At 44.9% G+C, this 23,607-nt stretch overlaps 1 protein-coding gene and 1 long non-coding RNA gene across 2 annotated transcripts in view; one reads left to right on the forward strand and one right to left on the reverse strand.

The window, feature by feature from the left end:
- Nucleotides 1-769: 769 nt before the first annotated feature.
- On the reverse strand, nt 770-10,152 carry LOC129047012 (uncharacterized). Its single transcript, XR_008508937.1, has 2 exons — nt 9,722-10,152; nt 770-1,997 (listed from the first exon to the last, which is right to left on the reverse strand). It is a non-coding gene; the product is annotated as an uncharacterized LOC129047012 (long non-coding RNA).
- A 522-nt stretch (nt 10,153-10,674) lies between these two features.
- Nucleotides 10,675-23,607, forward strand: part of EDIL3 (EGF like repeats and discoidin domains 3) — a 242,858-nt gene continuing 229,925 nt past the window's right edge. Inside the window, exon 1 of the mRNA XM_036402712.2 lies at nt 10,675-11,008. Within this exon, the coding sequence (XP_036258605.1) occupies nt 10,942-11,008 (67 nt within the window). The 5' untranslated portion in view covers nt 10,675-10,941. The remainder of the gene's footprint in view (nt 11,009-23,607) is intronic.

A 23,607-nucleotide genomic window follows, 5' to 3' on the forward strand; every position in this document is an offset into this window, starting at 1 on the left:
GCCTTCAGTTGCCAGAAGCAGGAATGATATGTGAGTCAACAAATAACATTTGGCATGGAAGTACAGCTGGTTGATAGAATGTGACTTTTTTCAGGCTCAAAGGCCATAATTTCTTTTTCTTTTTTTTTTTTTTTCTTCTTTTCGTGTTTCAGACATGATATTCTTGTATTTAAAAGTGAATTGAAACCTTGTCAGTGCTGAAGAAGCTGTTTTGGCTTAGAGAAAAATCTGTGTGTAAATGGGTCATTCTTAGTTGCATGCATATGTATGGTTGAAAAGCTGAATTTCAGTCACCAACTTTTCAAAGTTTAATGATCAGAATTTTGTTTCAAAAAGTATCTTTGGGGGCTCTTATCAGTTTCTGCCTTTTTTTCTCCTCTTCCATCCCCATCACAAAAGGAATGATTTTGAGAGTTAATATTGTTCTTTTGCAGCTTCAGTGCTCCAACATTGCCAATTTGATTACCAAAGCTACAAATCCTTACTTCTTAATAGGTTTTATGCACCATTCCAATTCTGGTGAATGAATTTACCAGATTTGCCTAATCTGCAAGATACTGAGATATTCGACTGCTCATTAAAAAAAAAAAAAAAAAAAAAGAAAAAACAAACAAACAAAAAAACCAAAAAACTTGAGAAGTAATAAACTTCCATATTATATCCATATATAATTTAGAACTGAATTTTATAGCAGTAATTAATCTTTCCTACTTAGCTGACTGGAACCAAAAGAGCTGAAAGAAAAAAAAAACTACCTTTGTGAAAATAATAATTCTTGAGTACATTTATGAATTAAACATATACTGAAACATCCTTTATCATAACGAAAATATTTAAATGGGAAGCTTTCTCAGATTGAGAGAAACGTCTAATGAACATGGCCTTTTAACATGTTCTTGCTTAAGAGACAAAACTCCCAATTTCAAACAATAATTTTTTTATGTGACAGAACCACCAATCAGGCAGCAATGAAGGATGTGTGAAAGCAATAAATGGACAGAAAAATGTACAAAGCTAACAAAAAAGGAAAACATTTATGTGTATACTTACATATTTCAATGCTATTACTTAAAAACATAGTAGTAGTAGTAGTAGTCATAATGCATTGTGAATTCTGTTGAATTATGTGCCAGTGTGCCCCATGACACAAACATTGTCTGTTCTACATTCCTTTACTTAAATTCATGTAGGCTCTCTGAGTTTCTCTATTTCCATTAGATGAAAAATAATACTACAATAATAATAATAACAATGGTTTTTTTTTTGGTTTTATTCTTTTTGGTGGTGATTTTTGTCGCTGTTGTTATTACTGTTTTATTATTAAAATTGACTGGTACAGCAGTACTGCAGCACCTTCCTCCTCCTCCTCCAGGGAGAGATGTCCTGATTTTGAACCCAAAAAAAAAAAAAAAAAAGAAGATATTATATTGCTGATTCTCTGGGGCCTGCACAATCCTCCTGTGAGAACACAAATGCCAGTCTGAAGGCTGAAGGAGATTTTAACTCAGACAGCCCAAGTCACCCTCGATTTTTTTATCTCCCCAGACCCCTATCCTACCCAATTAACAACGCAAAGACAATTGCCTGCACAGATCGTACTTTGTCATAAAAAATCATGTTCACTTTTACTTTTTCTCATTCACTTTGCTCCTCCACAGCACTTTGTGGCTCTGGCTCTGGTCTTCAGCTGTAAATTCCCTGGGGAAGGGGCTGACGCTGCTGCACCCCAGCCTGTTCAGCAGCTGCCTGGAAAATCTGCTCCGATTGTCAATCGAGATGAAATCAAATGAGACAAAATGAAGGTTTCTCAAAATTATAACGAGAACCAGAGCACTGATTGGAAAAGTGGAGTCCCTGAGGGGAAGGAAATAGTCAGGATATTTAATTGATATAGCAGAGAGGCAGATGAAGCAGCTGTATTGCTTGAGTCAGAGTGCAGGTTGAAATCTCAGCATCTTGTGTCAAACAAGATTCCTGGCTGCTGTACCACTAACAATCTGAAAAAGAAAAGAGAATTCTTGTGTCTTCTTTTGATGAGTGTGCCCTTTTCCATCTTGGGAAAAAAAGCTCTGCCAGTCATGAAAAATATTACCTTTCCAAAATGTAACTGGAACTAGCACATTCCTTCCCTCAACCTTTTCTTTTTTCCCTCTTTTCTTTTCTTTTCTTTTCTTTTCTTTTCTTTTCTTTTCTTTTCTTTTCTTTTCTTTTCTTTTCTTTTCTTTTCTTTTCTTTTCTTTTCTTTTCTTTTCTTTTCTTTTCTTTTCTTTTCTTTTCTTTTCTTTTCTTTTTTCTTTTTTTTCCTTTCCCTTCCCTTCCCTTCCCTTCCCTTCCCTTCCCTTCCCTTCCCTTCCCTTCCCTTCCCTTCCCTTCCCTTCCCTTCCCTTCCCTTCCCTTCCCTTCCCTTCCCTTCCCTTCCCTTCCCTTCCCTTCCCTTCCCTTCCCTTCCCTTCCCTTCCCTTCCCTTCCCTTCCCTTCCCTTCCCTTCCCTTCCCTTCCCTTCCCTTCCCTTCCCTTCCCTTCCCTTCCCTTCCCTTCCCTTCCCTTCCCTTCCCTTCCCTTCCCTTCCCTTCCCTTCCCTTCCCTTTCCCTTTCCCTTTCCCTTTCCCTTTCCCTTCCCTCTTTCCTTTCCCTTTCCCTTTCCCTTCCCTCTTTCCTTTTCCCTTTCCTTTTTTCTTTTCTTTTCTTTTCTTTTGTGGTTATGTGATGAATATAAATTTCTAACACACATTTTTAGCTCTTAGCCTGAAGAAGGTAACAACAAGAACAATAAAACCAACCAACCCACTAAAAAAACCTCAACCAACCCAAGAACACTTAAGAGTAACTTTCTGTGGTAAACATTTTCTGTCATGCATTGAGGCAGGATGGCTCACTGCAGCGGCATAAAATTATTTCTAAAATCTGTCACGTTGTCAAATTCTGACGTGAATTATCTACAAACTGTCACATTGGACTGCCAGATAGAAGATTGAAGAAACCATGTTGGTTAGTTGTCTTGATTGATACAGAACTAATAATTGAAATCTTTCATGTGTATGTGATGTTGATTTGAAATGCATCCCACCATGAGAAACAACGAGCCAAAAGTCTCTTGGCTGTAATAATATTCTCTGATTTGGAAATCACAAGATTTTTGGCAAAGTCTGCAGTTAAATGCCTGAAATGCAGGTGGCACCATGCCCTTAAATACTTCGTAGTGATTTAATGGCTCCTCCCCTGTGTTCTGAAATTCCGTGTGAATGAGCTACTAAAAGTAATGGTGCAATATGAGCACTGAAAGTAAGACAAAGTCATTAAGGAAATTATGTTTCAAATCTCATTTTCTCCCTCAGAGTAAAATAAATTAACACACACACACACACACACACACACACACACATACGAAACCCAAAAACAAACAAACCAAAAAACCCTGTTATTATTTATTGCAAAGATCTGCAAAAGCACACAACCTCAGACACTGTAAAAACTCCTTAGAATTTAAGTGGTTAGAAGCATATTCTTGCTAACATGAAAATATGTTTTGTAGGTGTCTGAAATGAACTCTTTCACCAAGTTCATTCATGATGCTCTCCTTGAAAACCCAGTATAAATAACAGTAGGATAAAGACCTTGGCACAACACATTTAACTTTGCAAAACAGCAACTTCAGCACTAAAACCCAAACAGCACCTTGGTTGTTACAAATTTAACGTAGCCCCTGAAGAGCTGTGCTTGGAATTTTAGCAGCTTCTAGCACAGCCCTTGTGGGGTTTGTGGAAATTCAGCTTGATTCAGTTGAGTGTTGGCCAAACCAAGGGATTTCTGAGGCTGCAAAATATGTACTGCATGAGAAGGAATCCTTGCACCTTCAGGGAATCCTTCAGTGCACCTGGGTCACTGGACTCCACTTCAGAGATGTTCCTTCAAGGATTCAGGGTGCAAATGTTTTCTGATACTCGAAATGTTTCCAAGGCCACCTTTGCTGGAGATCTCAAAGAGCTGTTGGCCTCCTTTCCCTAAGCAGTTGTTTAGAAGGGTGAATGAACCAAGACTCCCATTAATAATGGTGATTTGGCTTTCTTGTAAAAAGGAGCAGAAACAATACACAGAGTGGGGCAGAAAGAGTGGTGCTATCCCAGAGCAAGCACTGTGCAAGTGGAATATTAGGGATCATGGAGCAGTGGAAAGAGACAAACTTGAGAAAGAGAGAGAGGTGTGTGTCAGCTTGGTTTTGTAAGGAGAAAGGCTGTTCAGTCAGATAGTCTCTCTTCCACTGACTGATCTCCTTTAAGTACACATTTTTGCAGCTGGAAGAGGTGTACAGGCCACCAATGGCATGGGAATGTGATATCCGAGGTGCCAGTCAGGGTCCTCCTCACTCTGGAGCGGGATTTAACTTAAAAAAGTATACAGACAGCAAAGAGAGGGGTGAAGCAGCACCCCTCCCATGGGTGCTGTGGGTGCTCAACAGCCCCTCAGAAATGCAGGTACCCTACAGTCCTCTGGGTTTTCCTGGGAGCAGCATCACCAGCAGCTGGGGCAAGGTCCTGACGAGAAACCTTCTCCCAGAGGACTTTCTCAAAGTGACAGAGAGTGGTTTACATGGGATCTTGGCAATGAGGAATTGTTCCCTGGCAGGGTGGGCAGGCCCTGGCACAGGGTGCCCAGAGCAGCTGGGGCTGCCCCTGCATCCCTGGCACTGCCCAAGGCCAGGCTGGGCACTGGGACACTGGGAGGTGTCCCTGACATGGCAGGGGGGTGGCACTGGGTGACATTAAAGGTCCTTTCCAACACATTTCATGCTTCTATGATTCTATAACCCACTGTCTGCAGTTTGCTGCAGGTGTCACTTCATCAGGGCAGAACTTTGCCTTTTTTACCTGAACTGTGACATTAATCTCTAACTCAGGACTTTCTGCTGTCTGCGGGGAGTGGGAGAGAACCACGTGGCACCGGTGCTGAGCTGTCTGCAGAGGCACTGAACAGGCACACGTGCACCAGCACTCAGCTTCTACACATCTTAGTCCTGCTGAAAGAAACGCTATGAATCCAAATTCCCTTCACAAGCAGGCAGGGAATCATCCCAGCTGAGATTAATCAGTTTCTCAACCTCAGGGCTGTGCAGAAGGCTTTACAGGATGAAACACAGGAGTGCCTCATGTCAGGGGTTGTGCTCACACCTTAGCCTTTGCACTCCTCTCCTCTCCTGTGTTCTTGTGCACTTTACATGTTCTCATTTTGGGAAGAAAAGGATTCATTTTAAAGCATACTCAGGCATTTAGACAGGATTCTTTAATACTATCCTCTGTGGGCAGTAAAAGCTTATTTCCAAAAATAAAAGTAATCAAACCCTACTATGATACTGATTTTATTGGTTCCTTCCTATAAATAGTCAAAAAAGGAAAAAAAAAAAAAACCTCTGTTCTGCACAAGACTGAAAGAAAAAAGTTTTTTTTGTTTGGTTTTTTTTTCTTTTTTTTAATGGAGTTTGACTGTTTCCCTGTGTTGCACAGCTGCTTCTCCCCCTTTCCTGTGATGGAGCATTACATGACAATGCTTTTGAACCAGAAGTGTTTGAGGGAAAGGGGATCTTCCACAAAACCCACGTTGACTTAATGGGAAGCCTCACATGTTCAAGAAGTGGGGGATCAGGCTGTGCTTGGGAAGAGATAAAAGAACCAACTGTTCCCTTTTTTTTTAGAGGCAGTGTCAACCCCAGGAATAATTCTATAATTCTGGTGGTGTTGCTGTGGTGGTGACAGACAGATGTATTATCTCTTCTTCTCTTGAGTCAAACACACACAGATGACTTGCAGAATCAGAGCAGCCAGTTGTCTGACAAATCCCCAAAGAACAAAGTACATATTATTAGGAGGAGAAAAAAAAATAAAATAAAATAAAAGGAAAGTTCTGCTGCGTGCAGCAGAGGCTTTTTATAGCCCTAATTATAACGGAGGTGGCAATAAAATCAGTGCCTGTGCAGCCTGAGACCGTCCTGATCCCTGGCTCTGAGGAGGTTCTGATCTGGCGGGTGCTGTGATGGGAGATGGTGATGGAGCTAATCTCCTCCACAAAGCTGGTATCCAAGATACCCTAAAGGTGTTACAGGGTGATTGGCAGGTTACACTCACGTTGTCTGGATGACATCTAAAATTGGCAAGAGGTTGGCAAGCAGGAAAGATCAGCTCTTGCTCTCCTACTTCCACAGCCCAGGTGGGAGTAACTTGTTTCACCTTTTGTGCGACAAATGTTAGACCTGATGTCACTGCTGAACACACTGGCCATCATTCTTCTCTTACGCCCAATTCCTCTTCATGTTACACATTCAGACTTGCTGTCACTGTTCCTTTACTGATGGCTCTTTATTTAAGGACAGTGCGGCTGCCTACATTTCTACAGGCTATAATTTAATATTTTTTTTTTCCTGTTTAATGTACTGAAGGACTGCAAAGGGTTAATTGGAGCATTTGAGGCAAGACAGGAAATAATGTAGAAAACTTAAGCTACTAATAAAAGCAAGATGCAAAACAGTGAGGACATTACCAGACATTCATTAGCTCTTTCCCAGTTAGTTTTGGGGTTTTTTTCCCCTTGGAAAGGCAGCAGTTGATTTGTCTCTCCACTCTACCTCCTCTCCCCCTGAAGGTCTATAGGAATGTTCAGCCTAAGGGAGGGATGATGCAGATCTAGACAGTCTCCACGGTCCTTGTCTGGCAATCCTATTAGGCAGAAAATTCTGACAAGCAGAGCTGATCATTTAGATGGAAGAACATGAGAAAAATTGGATGCAAAAGAGTACTTGATCCTGAGTGATTGGTAAACAAATAAAATATGTATTTGAGTATTAGAGTGCAGCTAAGTCAAATTAAGAAGGAATTATCCTGAAGTGTAGGAACAGTCTGGAAAGTGAAAAGTAGTCTTTGAGTTCTATGTGTGACAGAAAAAGGAAGACAGAAATATTAGGGACTAATGTCTGGCAGTTCTTGAGCCCATTTCTCTCTTAAATTCCAAACCGCAAAGCATATAATGAATCCACATGGCAGGAGGAAGAGTTTTTGCCTTAGGGGTAAATATCAAAATACAAACATAAAAATGTGATTTTATATATTGTGTATTTATATTAATGTTGATATAAAAGGTAGAACGTCAGCCTGAGCTGCAATGGCTTGTGACATCCCAGTCCCATCCCGCCCATATTTCAGCAAAGTGCCTCCACCACGGGGATGGCAGTAAGGATTTGCAAGTTTGGGACCCAAAAAAGGAAAAGAGAACCTTCAGGATGGCCTGAAGGTGCTAGGGTTTCCCACTAAAATTGATATTTGCATACCTATAGTACTTATAGAGTCATAAGGCAGGTTTTCCTGCTGTCAACAGCAGGAGGCAGCTGCTTCAAGAAAAACAAAAAATGGTAAAAAATTAATAATTTCTGAACCTTGGAGGGCATTGAAGGACACCAGGTTAGGGTCTTCATCCAGAAGGTGAGGTCAGGGGCAGGTCACTGTAGGAGGGGGGTGCTGCAAGATGCTGCAACCACAACAACCCCAATGACAACGGTGTGACCCCACAGCACAGCAGCAGAGGAATTCAGGGGTAAAACCCAGGCTGGAGCAGTAAATAGCACAGCCTGCCTTCAGAAAATCCATTTTAAGAACGCCAGGATGCAGGTGATTGCTACCTGTGGGTTGGAAGGAGCAGTCTGCACCTCGGAGCCAATCTCACAGCGCTGAGCTGGGGCTTTTTACCCTGTGCTCAGGGGAGAAACTGGGGGAGGAGGAAGGTGCTGGATGAAGGGACTGCCTGCAGCATCCCCCTGATCCTGGGTCATCCCCAAAACACCAGGAACAAGCAGGAGGAAGCAGCACAGGAAGAGCAGCCCAGCAGAGAGGAGCAGCAAAAAAAGTCTGATTACTCTGAGGTGGGAAGATAGGCTTTATTGAATAAAACTTATTGAGAACCTGGAAACAAAAAGGCACCGCTCTTTAGGTAAGAACCAGGCAGAAAAGCCTTTTGTTGTTTTGTCCCTTTTGGCAGAATAAACAATGCCTGGCTTTGAATAAGCTATTTCTGTGTCATTTTAATCAGCTGCTAGTCACAGGCTCTCAGTGGAAAAAGGCCTCCCGGTACCGAGTGTAGTTAGTCCCTTTAGATTTGTCCTAACTGGGGAAATAAAGGGGCTGCATTACGGGATTATTCCCTCAAGAAAAATAAAATAACAACCACAAAAAAAAAAAAAAGAAAAAAAAGAAAAAAAAAAAGAAAAAAAAATCGCAGGCAAGACTGCCACTTGGGGGTGCAGGCATGCAGGGCTGCCACAGCAGCTACAGTGCAGCCTTGCCTTGTAATTGTGACAGCTGGATTCTTGGTTGTAAAACAGAGATAAGCAGTAGAAATTAGCACCGTTGCAGAGAAACGATGCGTTAATATCAGAAGCTTTGTTAAGGCTCCCTAAATTTCCACTGTCTCTTTATTGACAGCAAAGCAACCCCTTGGGGAGAAAGGGAGGTGTTTTCTTTCCCGGCAGCGGTTCTTCAGGGAGATCTCTGGCATGGAGACTGATGTGTGAAATCCAAGTTGCTGTAGAGGTGGTGATGCAATCGCAGGGACCCCTGTGCAGCTGAATGAAGGTGTGGCTGCAGCACTCCTGAGTGCTGCCAGGTGAGTTCTGCTAGTCCACCTTACAGTGAGGACAGGAAAAAGTTTTGGTGGGTGCCACCAAGCTCCCACACGTCCAGGGCATTTTTACACTGGACCACAGCTCGTGGTAACACATATTTTCTGCTGCTGTGGGCTAAATTAATTTAATTAATTTTGGGAGGTTTTGTTTTGTTTTGTTTTGTTTTGTTTTCTTTTCTTTTTTTATCTGTCCTAGCCTGCTGGACAACTCTGCACCGCCCTGAGTGCCATCAGGAAACTTGCCCTGATGCGATGGGTGAAGTGCACACCTGGTTGTGGGCACCACTGAGCTGTGTGCAAGCAGGAAATGCCGTGGGATTGTGGGTGTCAAATGCTCTTTATCAAGGAGGGTCGTTTCTGTTAATTTTGTAGTTTAACCAGCGCAAAAAAAGCCTCTTCCTCTCAAATCTTTGCTGACAATGTAAGGTGTTGAAACCAAAACACTTCCAGTGCCAAAGAAAAATGTGATTAATTGCGAGCTCAGATGTAAAACCAGAGCTTTAGGCAAGGGCTGTCACCCTGTCACTGGCATTTAATGGCAGACAAAAGGGCTTGCAAAATGAAATGCTGTAACTACTGCGAGGTGCCAGCCAAAGTAACCAAGAGATCAGACGACTTAACGGGTCGTTTCCACTCCTAATTTCACGATGTCTCTTCTCGTTGTCATGCAAGCAGCCCGGACTCTCAGGTTGTATCTGCAGAAACGCTCCTCAACAGCCTAGCGCTGTTCAGTTCATCCTTCTCACTCGGCAAGTGCATTAAAGCTTAATATAATATTTATATGTGGTCTTTCACCATGAAGGCATGTAGACGGGATGCAAATTACAGATATAAAATACCTGGAGAGCCTTTTGACGCCCAATAGGAAATTGGTACTTTTTTTCACTCTCGTGGCTCCGTATACCCAGGTAGGGAAAAGAGATGAAAATTAAAAAAAAAACAAACAAGTGTGTAGTGGTCTGACGTGGGATCTACCCTCTACCTTGGGCTGCTATTGAAATATCACCGCATCTTTCATTCTTGTTTTGACTCCCTTCCAGTTTTGAGTAGGATGATGTCCTACCTGAGGAGGGAGGGAGGTGGAAGAACGGACCTTTGCATCTCCTGGTCTGGTGGAAGGTGTCCTTCATCATCCTGTTGGGATGTGGTGAGCTCTGAGGTCCCTTCCAACCCAAACCATGCCATAATCCTGTGATCCCGTGCGAGTTCCCCGTGTGGATGCGCTCAGGAGGGATTTTAAACCGAGGCAGCACTCGGCAGAGCGCAGGGCTTGGACAGCACCTACAAGACAGAAGAAGTTTTGTGGAGGGCAAAATTCCTCCGCGGAGGATAAAACACCTTCGTGAACAGCGTCCTCTCCCTGAGAGAGGAGAGCAGGCACCCACCCAAAACCAAACTAGCCCAGGACATGCGATTTGCCGCGGGAGAGGAGCTCCGGCTGCGCAGACCCGGTCCAGCCGTCCGTGCCCACCGGAGCGCTGCGGGAGCATCCCCGGGATCAGCCGGATGGAGCTCCCGCACGGGGCCCGGACCCCGCGGTGCGGATCGTGCGGGATGGAGCATCCGCACCGCGGGGTCCCGTCCCCATGCGGGAGCTCCATCCCGCACCCTCCGCATCCCGGGGTCCCAGCAGGGTGAGGATGCTCCACATCCCGCACCCTGCACACCGCGGGGTCCCGGCTCGGTGCGGGAGCTCCATCCCGCACCCTGCACACCGCAGGGTCCCGGCCGGGTGAGGATGCTCCACATCCCGCACCCTGCACACCGCGGGGTCCCGGCTCGGTGCGGGAGCTCCATCCCGCACCCTCCGCATCCCGGGGGCGCGGCTGTGGCGGGGCGGGGCCGGGGTGTGTCCAGCGGCGCCGCCCCCGGGATCCGCGCGGGGCGGGCAGGGCAGCGGCGGCAGGAGGAGGAGGAGGAGGAGGAGGGAGGGAGGAGGAGGAAGGCAGAGAGGAGAAAGAGGGGGAGGAGAGGAGGCGGCGGGACACGGCTCGGAGGCGGCGGCCGGGCCATGCTGGAGGCGCGGCGGCACCTGGCGGGCGCGCAGAGCGGGCGGGCGGCGGGACGGGCTCCGCGCCGCGAGTAAAGGGCGGTGGCAGCGGAGCGGCGGGGGCTGCGCTCGGCCGGGAGACGCTCCGCGGGAGGGACCTGCGCATCCTCGCCGCACCTCGCATCGCCTCAGCGGGCGGAGGCACCGCCAGCGCCCGCCGCTCGCATCCCTCGGCTGAGGCGGAGGAGAGCAGGAGCGAGAACAGGAGGAGGAGGAGGAGGAGGAGGAGGAGGATGAGCCGCGCGGTGCTGGCCTGGCTGGCGCTCTGCGGGAGCCTGGCGGCGCCGCGCCCCGCCCGAGGTGAGGGGACGGCGGGGACGCACCGGGGACGGAGCGGGGGACGAAGGGTCGGGGTCGCGCCGGAGCTCCCGCAAAGTCGGAGTCCAAGTGCGCGGGGGACCGGGAGGTGGCTCTCGGCAGGGTGCCGCTGGTCCGGGCTCTCCTTTTCTCTTTGTGCATAAGGAAAGAAGAAAAAAAAATAACAATACTTATCTCTGCGTTTCAAATAGAAGCCGGCGGACGATCCATCCTCAGACTCGTTCTGTTTTGAAACTGTGCTTGCTTAGAGGGGAAAGAAATGCCGTGAGAGATTAAACGTAATCCAGAATGAGCGGCTGGGAAGATTTAATATCCGCAGAGCTGTCCGCGCCGCTTTTCCCTTCCTCCCCCCACCCCTCTCCAGCCACCGGTCTTCATTGTAATTTGGAGGCTGCTAGCTCCGAGCAAACCGCGGAGCAGTTTGCAAACACGTTCGGGAGCTCGAGCATCTCGGCAGCGGCGAGCAGTTCTCGCCAGGCGACCCTTTCGCTGCCTCCCTCTAATTAGGTCTTCTCCATTCTAAAACACCCGCGGCGCCTTCTCGGTGTCTCACCCCCTTCCAAGACAAAGCAAAAAAAAAAAAAAACCCAAAACCCTACCAAAAGCTAAAAACCCTCCGGAAGAAGAAAACGCCAACCGTACCCCAGAGAGACAACTTTAGCTCTCTTGGGAGTTCTCTTTATTATTTATATTAATCACTTCTTGCAGGGGTTTGCCCTGCTGGCGTTGAAAAGTTGTCTGAGCCCGCGGTGCGAGGCGCTGGTGGTGGGGCTGTGGGCACGGTGCCCCCTCCGCAGAAGGCTCGGGGGCTGCCGGGGGCGGTGGGCGATCACTCCCTGCCCGTCCCGTCCTGCCCATCCCGGCTGTCCCGCTCCCGGTGGTGGAGCTGGGTCCGGCTCCGGGACCCCCGTGGGTCCCCTCCTCTTGCCCGCACTCCCCTCTAGGGCTCTCCCCGTCCTCTGCCAGCTCCGAGCCCCGTCCTGTGCCGCGGATGTTCTGTGTCTCTGTGTGATCCCACCCGGCGTGGAGACCCCTCTATCCTCCTGGCTTGGTAGAACAACTGATGTTCTAATGAGTACCAGAATATTCCCGCTGACTTTTTAAGACCTCTTCCCCTCATTATTGACTTTTTTTTTTTTTTTCAGGTTTCAAAATGAAACCAGTGTATCAGTAAAAACTGAATATTTTATTAGCCCTTAAATTATTCAGCACGGCGGCTTCTCAAAATCCGGTAGCATTCACACAGTTGCAGTGAGCATGTGATAGCTTATGCAATATGTCCTTGTACCTGCGGCTTATTCCCCAAAGTCTCTTTTTTTTTAAGCAGAAGATAACTGTATCTGCCACGAAGTCTGGACTTGTCACAAGTGCTTTGCACTGTGCTTCCTTGGAACTTCTGATAGCTCACATCTGTGGTGTTTTCTCATTAAAGTCCACAGTCCTGCCATGTTTTCAGGTAACTTCGGAACAGAGGGAACTTAATAGGTTTTCTAGCAGAAGTGAGATAGGAAGGAAAAAAATCCATTTGCACTGTGATTGCTTAAGCTGTGATTGTTCAGTTAAAGGTTTGTCCTTGGCTCTCGAAAAGAAACAGAAGAACATTATACTGAGTCTTTTTTTTTTGAGCTGAAATGGAGCAAAATGCTGCTTGACAAGTCTGATTTAGTGGGTTAATTTTGGTAGCTGTCATAACATTTACTTTTAATAGATCCTCTCAAAGTTGCAATGACTCCAAGCACTGTAAGTAACCAAAACTCTTTCAAAAAACAGGTTTTGAACAGTGCAGTTTTGAACTACTCACCAGGAGTCCATTCCCATAATGGTGCAGAATGAAAACCAGTGGAAGTGTCATCTGTGCAGTGGCTGGTTCCCAGCTGCCTCTCAGGGTAAATTCCAAGTGCAGATCAAAGTTAAGTCATATACTTCATTACTGACCTGCATTTCCAGCCTACTGTTAAAGAAAAACACCAACTGTTTTGTTTTTTTTTTTTGATGGAGCTCAGCAAAGTAATGGTGGAGGTCAAAATCCTGTTTATTCACGATGTCTTAAAAACACCTTTTGCTTTTTGTGTTTGGAACAAATGCACAGTATGTCAGCAAGTTTGGGGTGAGGTTCTTTCTGTCCTTTTGCTGCTGTTGTTGATTTTAAGGGAGAGAGAAGGGTGAGAGAGGTTGAAAGATACTAATGGATGAAAAAACCATCTCAATGGGAGACTGTCATTTTCTTCTTCCTGGCCAGTCTGATGAATTTGCAATCTCATGCACTGTAACAGGAGCCTGATCTTCATTGCTGTGTTTATATGCAAGCACATGATGAAACCAGCCTTCAAGGGTGCAGTGACTTCCAGCCCTTAGGTTGCAAGAAAGATGCAGGTGCATTTTTAATAAGCAATGCCCTTTTATGCATATTTAAAAAAACAGCTGTAAGCTTTTACATTTGCTGCTGTTGCTGTTCCTTGGTGGAATTTGAATGCCAGGCACTCTGGTGCTTTACTGTGCATGGACAGACAGTAACTACCAGAGTGACTACAGAGACTACTAGAGGTAATTTCAGGAGGAAGAAACACAGTGCATCCCACCTGCAGTAATGCAGGTTCATGAGTACCACTGTGTGGGGTTTTTTAGGGTTTTTTTTTCATCCCCAACAGCTTTATGAACAGTCAGTGAAGATTGGGATCAGATGAAAGGAAAGCATGATGTAAAAGCGTTGGCTGTTTTGGTTCTGGCCATGGTTTAAGCTGATCAACAGCAGTAATGGGACTCTAGGTGCACAGCAGATCAGTGCAACTAGATCCCATGCCTGCATGATAAACATTTTTTTGCAAGAGGACCTTCTGAAAAATTACCATTTGAGTTGTCTTTACAGTGAAGCTGCTCCCTGGGATGCAGCGTGCTTCTCCTCTTAGCTGTCTGCTGAGTTTTTAAGTGTGGTTTGCCTAAAAATGGTATTGACATTGCTGAAAACAGGCGAGTCTAATTCGTTATTTTATGACCGTATCCTGTCAGCCTGAGTGAAAAAATCTGGAACTTTGAAGGAAGTGTTTCAAAGATATTGCTTTTTCTCCATTACAATGGGAACCTTCACTCTCTCTGAGGCTTAGAAGTTTCTATAAAGCCCCTTTCTGCAGCTGGAATCAGCTGCAAGGAGCAAAAGTGCTGAGAAACAAGAGAGGTAAACTGTAGCTTTGTTCTCATGTATCTATTCTGAAAGGCTGAAAAGATCACAGGGGCTTTTAAAGACCAAGGTTCTTCTGTTTTACTGAATGCCTTTGCATCTTTGGACAGCATCTGCTTCTGTACAAAGTGCTGACAGTGTGACCCTGCATAATGATTTTCACTGTTCTTTTAACAAATTACATTTGTATTCAAATTGATTTTCCATGACTGCTCGTATAGCCTCCAGAAAGCATATAGTGGATATACTGTTGTATTCTGTACATGCCTGGTCAGCCTAGGACAAAATTTGATGTCAAGCCATGCATTATTATAACTGGAATTAATCGTTCTGGTAGTATTAGTTGGGTTTTTCGCATGTGCCCAGCCTCCTATTTCACTGCCCTTTATGTCCTTATCCTTTATGTCTCTTTTCAAAGGATATACTTCATAGAAGGTTGTGTATCAATGGTACCATAGGGGGAAAGGCTCACTGTCTTATCTTCCCTCCTCCACATTTTTTCAATTACCACCCAGCTGAAAGTCAAGGAAATGATCCACTCTGGAAGTTATTTCAAAAGACAGTAACTTTTAATTAAGATTTTTATGCCTTAAATTAGCTGTTTATGCAGCATATGCCCCTACTACAAACTCACAGCCAGAAACCCCTTCAGCCTAAGTGAAGATACCTGGGGAAGCTGTGTTTAAGAAACTGCAAGAATCAGAGATGAATCTCTGTTATTCTCAACTTTATTGTGAGTCACATGGGAGTTGACTGTTTTCATCTTTGTCTCTGAAACGTCTCAAAATTAGTCAAGCCACAGATTTCTGAAATCCTAAAGGATGGTTGGGGCTGTATTACAAATGAGATTAGATGTGATGAAAAAAATATTCCCTGGCAGGATGGGGAGACCCTGGCACAGGGTGCCCAGAGCGGCTGGGACTGCCCCTGCATCCCTGGAATTGTCCAAGAGCAGGTTGGACATTGGGGCTTGGAGCAGCCTGGGACAGCGGGAGGTGTCCCTGCCAAGGCAGGTGGTGGCACTGTGACACTTTCAAGGTCCCTCCCAACCCAGGCCATTTATGTGATTCCATGACATCGGGCATTGTTGTAGCATACCTGAAGCCCAGCTTGATTTTAATAAATATGGGTTGAACAACGGACAGCTATTAATTTAAGTTTCAGAAAAGTTTCACAGTTGAAATACAGTGAAATCAGTCAGATGAGGCATTAGAAAATAAAAGATGAGTCAAAAGATTCAAGTCCAAAGAAGGGTTGTAAGAACATTAACATCTGCAAAATTAAAACCTCTGGAAAATGCTGTTTTATATTGGAAGACCAAAACACATTTTGCACTTTAAGTTCAGGAGACAACCTAGGGGAAAGGAAAATTCAGCCTAAAATCAGTGTGTTATGTCAGTCTGAGGAATAATGGGTCTAAGTTTCCCTTTTTATAGGAAACTTGGATATAATGTTTGAGGGAGAACAATTCACCATGTGTAGCGACAGCAGGGTATGGCTGATAGTCTAATGATCTGTGTAGAGGGTAGAACAGCTTTTTTGCCATTCATATTGTGGGAACAGAGCAAGGATCTGTCCAAACCCAGTTTGGACCCACAGCTGTGGGTCTGTTGCTCTGAAGGCAGGGATTGAATGAGCAGTTGTATCCCAGGAATGTGGAGGCAGAAAACCTGCACCACACCTTCGTGCTTTGAGGTTTTATCAAATCTCAGTCTTGCTGGTCAGGGAATATATTAACGTACTTGTGGGGTTTTTGATTCATTTGTTTGTGTGGGTTTTTCTTCCCTCTAATCAGCAAGCTGTGTTACCTTTCATCGCACTGGGGGTGTTTTTCTGTTTTAAGTTCTGAAAGCTGAGAAGTGAAGCAGACCATAATTATCTAATAAAGTCTCTAGCTAATCCAGCTAATAACTACATGTGGGGGGTGTGTGTGTGTGTGTGTGTGTGATTGTGTTTTCATATGAAACACACATAAAAACATCTTAATTTTACATAATGTATAGCAGCTATGTGCAAACATACTGCACTTTGGGTATAATTTGGGTATATCTACACTCCAGAGACCGTACAGAGGAATTGCAGCCACTTAGTGCCTCACATCTGGTCAGATACTTAGAAGTTTAAGAAATGTTAGATAAGACCTAATCATCCTACGAATTCTTGAAGCACAGCTCTGTATTTGAAGTAAGAATTTGTTATATGCCACAAAAGCACTGTCTAGGACTTTTTTGAGGTTATCAATATTATTCCTCACTGTCCATACTTCTTTAATAAGGGGCAAAAGGGGTTTTGTGGCTTGTAGATAAAAGACTTAAGTCCATAAGGCTTACATATTATGATTTATACATAGATATAGATATAGAGAGATAGATATATAGAGATAGATAGATAGATAGATAGATAGATAGATAGATAGATAGATAGATAGATAGATAGATAGAGAGATATAGATGATATAGATTTAGATATAGATTAGATATAGATATAGATATAGACATATCATCTATATATAGATATATATATATATAATCTATAGATAGATAGATAGATAGATAGATAGATAGATAGATAGATAGATAGATAGATAGAGATATAGATTTGGTGAAGTTTGAAAATGGGCAAGTAAATACTGACACAACCACAGAGTAAGCTGAGCTAGAAGGGACCCACAAGGTCCATCCAGCCCAGCTCCTGTCCCTGCACAGACACCCCAAAATCCCAGCCTGGGCATCCCTGGAGTGTTGTCCAAACTCTCCTGGAGCTCTGGCAGCCTTGGGGAGCCATTCCCTGGGGAGCCTGGGCAGTGCCCAGCACCCTCTGGGGGAGAACCTTGCCCTGAGCTCCATCCCAGCCCTGGCCCAGCTCCAGCCCCTTCCTTCAGGTCCTGCCACTGTCAGGAGCAGAGACCAGAGATCAGAGACCAGAGATCAGAGATCAGAGACCAGAGATCAGAGATCAGAGACCAGAGACCAGAGATTAGAGACCAGAGATCAGAGATCAGAGACCAGAGACCAGAGACCAGAGATCAGAGACCAGAGACCAGAGATCAGAGACCAGAGCTGCCCTTCCTCTTCCTCTCATGGGGAGCTGTAGCTGTGATGGGTCTGCCCTCAGCCTCCCTTCTCCAGCTGAGCACACCAAGTGCCCTCAACCCTCCTCACACGGCCCCTCCACATCATTCACCATCCCCATGGCCTCCTCTGCACACTCTCTGACAGTTCAATGCCTTTTTTGTGTTGTGATGCCAGAACTGCACCCAATATTCCAGGTGAGGCCTCCCCGGCCCAGCGCAGAGCAGGACAATCCCTGCCTGGCCCGGCCGGCCATGCTGGGCCTGGTGTCCCCAGGACAGGGATGTCCCTGCTGGCTCCAGGACACTGCCACTGACCAGGACCCCTGTCCCTTTCCCTGGCACTGCTTCCCAGCCTCTCATTCCCCAGTCTGTCCGTGGCAAAATCCCAAACTTTCCCTTATTGAACCTCACACAGTTGGAGCTGGCCCAGGCCTCTTGTTTGTCACGGCCTCTCTGCAGGGCCTCCCTGCCCTTGAGGGAGTCGACAGCTCCCTCGAGTTTTGTATCATCTGTGAACTTCCTCAAGACCCCTTCCAGTCCTGCATCCAGGTAATTCCTGAGGGTGTTGAGGAGCACAGGGCCGAGGATGGAGCCCAGCAGAACCTCACTAGTGATGGGTTCCCACTGTGATGTCACCCCAGTCGCTGTCACCCTTTGCGCCTGATCCCTGACCCAGCTGCTCACCCATCTCATGATGTGTTTATCCAGCTGTAGGATGGACAGTTTATCCAGAACAACCCTGTAAAAGACAGTATGGAAAGCTGTCCTGAAATCCAGAAAGATTCCATCAGCTGGTTTCTCTTGATCCACTGAGTGGGTCACCTTGAAAGGAAGTCAGGTTTGACAAGCAGGACTTTGCCCTCATGAAGCAATGCTGGCTGTGACCAGTGATTTGTCCTCCAAATGTTTTTCAATAGCTCCCAGAATAATCTTCTTCATACCTTTACCAGGCTCTGAAGTGAGACTGACAGACCTGTAGTTTCTGGGGTCCTCCTTCTTGCTCTCCTTGAACGAGAAGGAGAAAACTGAGACAATGTCAAAACTGAGACAATGTTTTCCAGCTTCCAGTCATCTGGAACTTGTCTGGACTCCCAAGATCACTCAAAAATCATCAGGAGAGGTTTTGTGATGATATCAGCAGCTGTTTGAGGATTCTTGGGTTAATCCCATCAGGCACCTTGGATTTGTAGGGATCCATCTGGAGCAGCAGACTGGGGTTAACTGGGGGTTGTTCATCCTCACAGTCATGCTCCTCCAGCTCAGGGCACCAGGACCCCCTTGGTCCATCTGTGTCAAAGAAGGAGGCAAAGAATTACTGAACACTGCAGCCTTGTCCCTGTCCCTGTCGGTGAGGTGACCATCCTCTTCCTGGAACAGGCCAGTGGTATTTTTGCACTGCCTACTGCCATTATTTTATTCAGAAAATCTCTTTTTATTGTCCCCCACAGCTCTTGCAGCACCAACTCCATCTGAGCTTTGGCCATACAATTTTCTCCCTCCACTGGCAGCAGTATCTCTGTGTTCTTCCCATGCCACCTGGTCCTGCTCACACTGGGCACACGCCTTCCTTTATTGCCTTACTTCCAAGAGAATATTCCTGTTCAGCCAAGCCGTCCTTCTGCCTACGCTGCTTAAGCGGAGAATCCTGGATTATCTCAGCTCTCCCAACTGCGGCAGCAGAACGACAAGTTCTGGGTTTTAGGAGTCAGGATTTCAGGCTCAGTATTTAAAGCAGCAAGCCGAACCGTGCAGATGACAGCAGGGAGGAGCAGCAGATGGATAAGGAGGCTCAAGAAGATCAGCACTCCTTCAGCAGAGCCAGGGCAGGAGCTTGGCACATCCCAGCAGGAATCTCATGATGTGAGAGAAAATTGTGCATCAGATCTGTGGGGTTTTTGTGACTCTGGAGGTCACAGGGGACAGGGAGGGGAGCAAAGCCTGCCCCAGAGGAGGTGGGAGGTTGTGGTGTGGGATTTTTCTGCTGCCTCCCCTCCCAGGTGGTGTGTGGGAGAGTGGGGTCAGATACAGAGGCATAATCCACCCTCCGCCCCGCTCCAGGGTGCAGTTTCTGCATCAAGTGGTGGCTCTTGATTAAAGCTGATGGAGAAATTTCCTGATCCCAAGTGCTCTATCAGAACATTGCAATTCTGTACACACAGCAGTTTAACCAGTGAACAGGCTCACTCTGGAGTGTAGCTTGCACACCTGGGACAGCACGAGCTCAGGTGACTGTTAAGTGCTTCACACTATGGCTTTGAACCCCACAGTTTCAAATTTTTAATTTTAATGCAAAGCAGGGTGTTTTCTCAGTGTTTTGCAAATAATCTTCTCTCATTCTTGCCCCTGACCCCTTGTGACTAATTTTTTCTTTGAATTTGATTTGATTTTGATCATTGATTTTCTTCAAAATATTTCTTTGATTATTTTCAATTCTGAACTACACAAGGCATTTATTTATTCATAGTCAGATTATGGTCCTGCTGTAGGATAAAGCTACCATTTAGGCATAGAGACCTTTTTATTCATGTCTTTGAGTACTCTCACAATAGTAACTTCTTGACAGGCCAAAAAAATACCCCAAACCAAACGTGAAGGAGATGACTGCATTGCTAATTTTTAGCTGCAGCAATTTTATTTGCTGAGATTCTGTGCAGGGAGGCTGGAAAAAAAAATCCTCTGCAAAAGCTGCTTTTTTTCCCTATCATTGTCAAGATGCTGTGTCAACCTGCATAATTATGGAGAGCTGTGACAGCAGAGCATAAATAACAGTAATTTCTGGCATCTGATTACCCATGTCTTAGGTTTCTGCAACAGTGAAGCTACAACAGATCACACAAGAAATACTTACGGATAAGATTTGCATGTGCCAAGCGGAGGCACAAAAAAATAGAAAAAAAAAATTAGATTTATTTTATGTTTAGCATTTGTTTACATCTTTCAGTCTGTCTCCCCCTCATGTAGGAGAGCTTCTATCACTGCTGGGTGTCATTGCAGACAACCAGCCCTGGAAATCCAAGTTTCCTTCCTGTTTACTCCGTATTATAGTTCTTTACACCATCCTGCTTTAATTTGTTTGCCAGAGTTTTTTTCTTCGGGTTTTTTTTACTCCTTTTCCAGCTCAGGCTTCTGAAGTAGAGATGGAGAAACTATAACATGCAATGTAACTTGTCAGATTCCTTGCTTGTGTGAGGAATTGCACGGGATTGCTTTGCAAGGTCTTTTCTAGGTTAAAAACTGAGACCCACTAGCTGATTGCTTTCAGATACCATTCCAGAACTATTTTAAAACCATGCAGTTCTATTTATTTGAACAATTTTAAGGGGAGATTAGCTTGATACTGTGAATAATGTACAGTGTGGATGGGGAAATGATGAGCTGCTGTCATGGGAAGTAGCTGAAATGACCTAGTAGCTCCCTTCCATGGGGCATGCTATATTTGTTTCTTTAATGATGCTTTTGTGTAATTTCTTTAATGTCTTTTTTTTATGCTTTACCCTCAGACCTTGTACAGAATGATGCACTCCCTACAGATAGCCCTTCAGGATAAAGATCAACCTCTTTGATAATGACTTTCATTTTCTTGGGTGTGATCAAGCTCATCCTATTCTGACACCTTGCCTTTCTTCACCAGGCTTCTCTTCAACCTGGTGTCCTTATTCAGGGATATAAAGTCTTTCAGAAATTTCTCTTAGAAATGCTGCATTTTTGTACTGTGGCACAGTTACAGAAATGCTCTGGCTCCTTCCTAGGGGTGGTTTTACTTAACCTTAAACTCTTACTCCAAATGTGGGTCTTGTGGTTCAACCTGTCACTGAAGTCATAAAGAAATAAAAAAAAAAAAAGGTAATTGAAGCAATGTCAGGCATAGCTGGGAATGTAGTGTCAGATGTATCCTTTCTTTTGTGAAATCCATCGGGGAAGAAAAAAATCAAAGCAACATTCTGAACAAGAGCTTGGAAGTCAGCTGGAATAAAGTGTGATTGACTATATATATTGACTTAATGTTAGTTCCACATCTATATTGGTTCACACAGCAAGAGCAGTGATTGCTCTAATATGCCTCAATATCTTTCAGTATAGATGAGTGATTACATAAAAATGTGAATTTAAGAACAGAGAATTATAGAATAATAGAATGGTTTGGCCTGGGGAGGGACCTTAAAGCCCAATCCAGTGTCAATCCCAATCCCTGCCATGGCAGGGACACTTTTTACTGTCACAGGCTGCTCCAAGCCCCAGTGTCCAGGGAACAGTGACTGGGATCCAGGGGCAGCCACAGCTGCTCTGGGCACCTTGAGTGCCAGGTGAGTGTCAGGACTTGCTCACCTTCCCAGGGAAGAATTTCCTCCTAATAACTTGTATAAACCTACTCTGTCAGCTTGAAGCCAAAATGCTGAGTGTGAGTAAAAGTGGAGCACTAAGAGGTGCAGCTCTGACTTGTGGGTCAGAGCAGTTTGGTCAGGGAGGGGTGAAACAAATATCTGGCCTGTAGGAAACTTCCCAAGCCTCCAAAGTTTGTTTGTTTTTCTGGTTTGTTTTTTTTTTTACTACAAGACAAAGCTGAGATGAGCAACTCTGTGAGATTCGATAGTTTGGCCGAAGCCCATCTAGTTTCTCTGCCACTGGTTTTTCCCTAATTCCAGCACTGGTGGTGTTCTTACACAGAGCAGTAAATTTCTCTGGTAGTTTGCCTTTTTGGGATGGCTTAAGGCAGGAGCAGGCCAGTCCCAGTGATGGTGCAAGGAAGGGAGATGGGGACAAGGAGGGAGAAGCAAGTGATGTGGACAGGGAAGTTGAAGACTGGATGTGTCCTCAGCTGATTCCTTCAGGGGTGAGTTATGGATAGTTTTCTCAGCGCCAGTTTTACCCTTTTATTTTTTTTTTTTTTTTGCCAAGAAATACGTTTCTGGACCAACTCCAAGACACAGGCTGCCAAATTTCCCCTTTCCTCGAGTATAGCTGTGTATTCCCCCCTGTGGAAATGTGCAGAAATCAGACCCATGAGCATCCCTTGTGCTCCTGTCTGCTTTGCCTTGGCATGGATGAAGGCAGAGGAGCAAATTCCACATTTTCCTGGCCATCTCCCAGTCCAAAGTGGCCATCTCACCATCCTGGGGCAGATCCAGTGTTGATTAACTAGACAATCCCAGTAGCTTATTCTGTTGAGGACAAATTACAGTGGGTTTTTTTCTTCCCTAATTATTTTGTAGCAAATATTTATCTTGTGGATAACGATCGCTCCTGGGCCACGCAGAGCAGGCGAGGCTCAGGAGCTCCCCACATGCTCTCAGTGTAAACAGGAGGATCTGCCTGCCTTAGAAATCCTGCTCTGGCTTAATTCCAAGCAAGAAATCTGTTTTAAAACTACCAGGGGGTCGATGTGGTTCTGGCTGCTTCATTCAGACCAGCTGAAGGCTGAGCAGGAGGAAAGAAAGAAGGCAAAATGGGTAAAAGCATTGTATGCTTCAGTTCCTTCAGGAGGAAAAAGAGAAGACTCTTCAAAATGTCTGAGATTCCTGACTGACTAATTTTGACCAATTAGCCTGCTGCTTGATTGTTTGGGATTTTTGATAAACAAATTCTTGAGGATTTGTGGGGTTTTTTTCCAAATTTCCCATGGAGAGTTATAAACAATTAACAATGGGTACATTGGTTTCTTTTCCAGATGAATTCTGGTTAGAGCATTATACTTGTAGAAAAATCTGACCAGAATTTAAATTCTATCTAAACATTTTATTTTGAGGAAGAGGAGGGAAGGAGAAATATCCCAAAACCTTACCCAAACTTCACTGGAATAAAAATCACTGGTATGTAATTATAATTTTTTATCTTTTTTAAGCTAGAGGAGCACCATTTGCGGAGCTGAAGAACTGCAGCAAAAACCTTTACTTTTAATGATTTCTGAGTTTCAGGAAGCCACCCTTTCACTCCTTTAATGCTCTAATAATAATCCTGAAGTCTTGTGCTAGCATCTTTCATAGCAATCTTTTGTCCCCTGTGTCACATCAAGATTTTTCCTGTCGTTCACACCCATCTCTTATCCTTGACGTGTCTGTACCTTCCATCTCTGAAGTCTGAAAACAAAGGTTGATACATCAAGTAGAAAAAGGCGTCTGCTTTTAAGAGAAATGATGAGTTTTGATGACTTATGCCTGATAAAAGCCATGTTTTGAGTCTCCTGTAGTGCCAGCTCCAGCGTTGCAACCTCAGCAGCTGCTTGAACATCCATTTCATTCTGTGTGTGTGTGAAAGAAGTGTTGGTATACTGGAAATACTTATCCAAAGATTTTGAGAGATCTCAAAAAAAACCAGGGAATCATCTGGAAATGCTGC

This window comes from Molothrus ater, chromosome Z (genome assembly GCF_012460135.2).
Source record: "Molothrus ater isolate BHLD 08-10-18 breed brown headed cowbird chromosome Z, BPBGC_Mater_1.1, whole genome shotgun sequence".
Classification (NCBI taxonomy): domain Eukaryota; kingdom Metazoa; phylum Chordata; class Aves; order Passeriformes; family Icteridae; genus Molothrus; species Molothrus ater.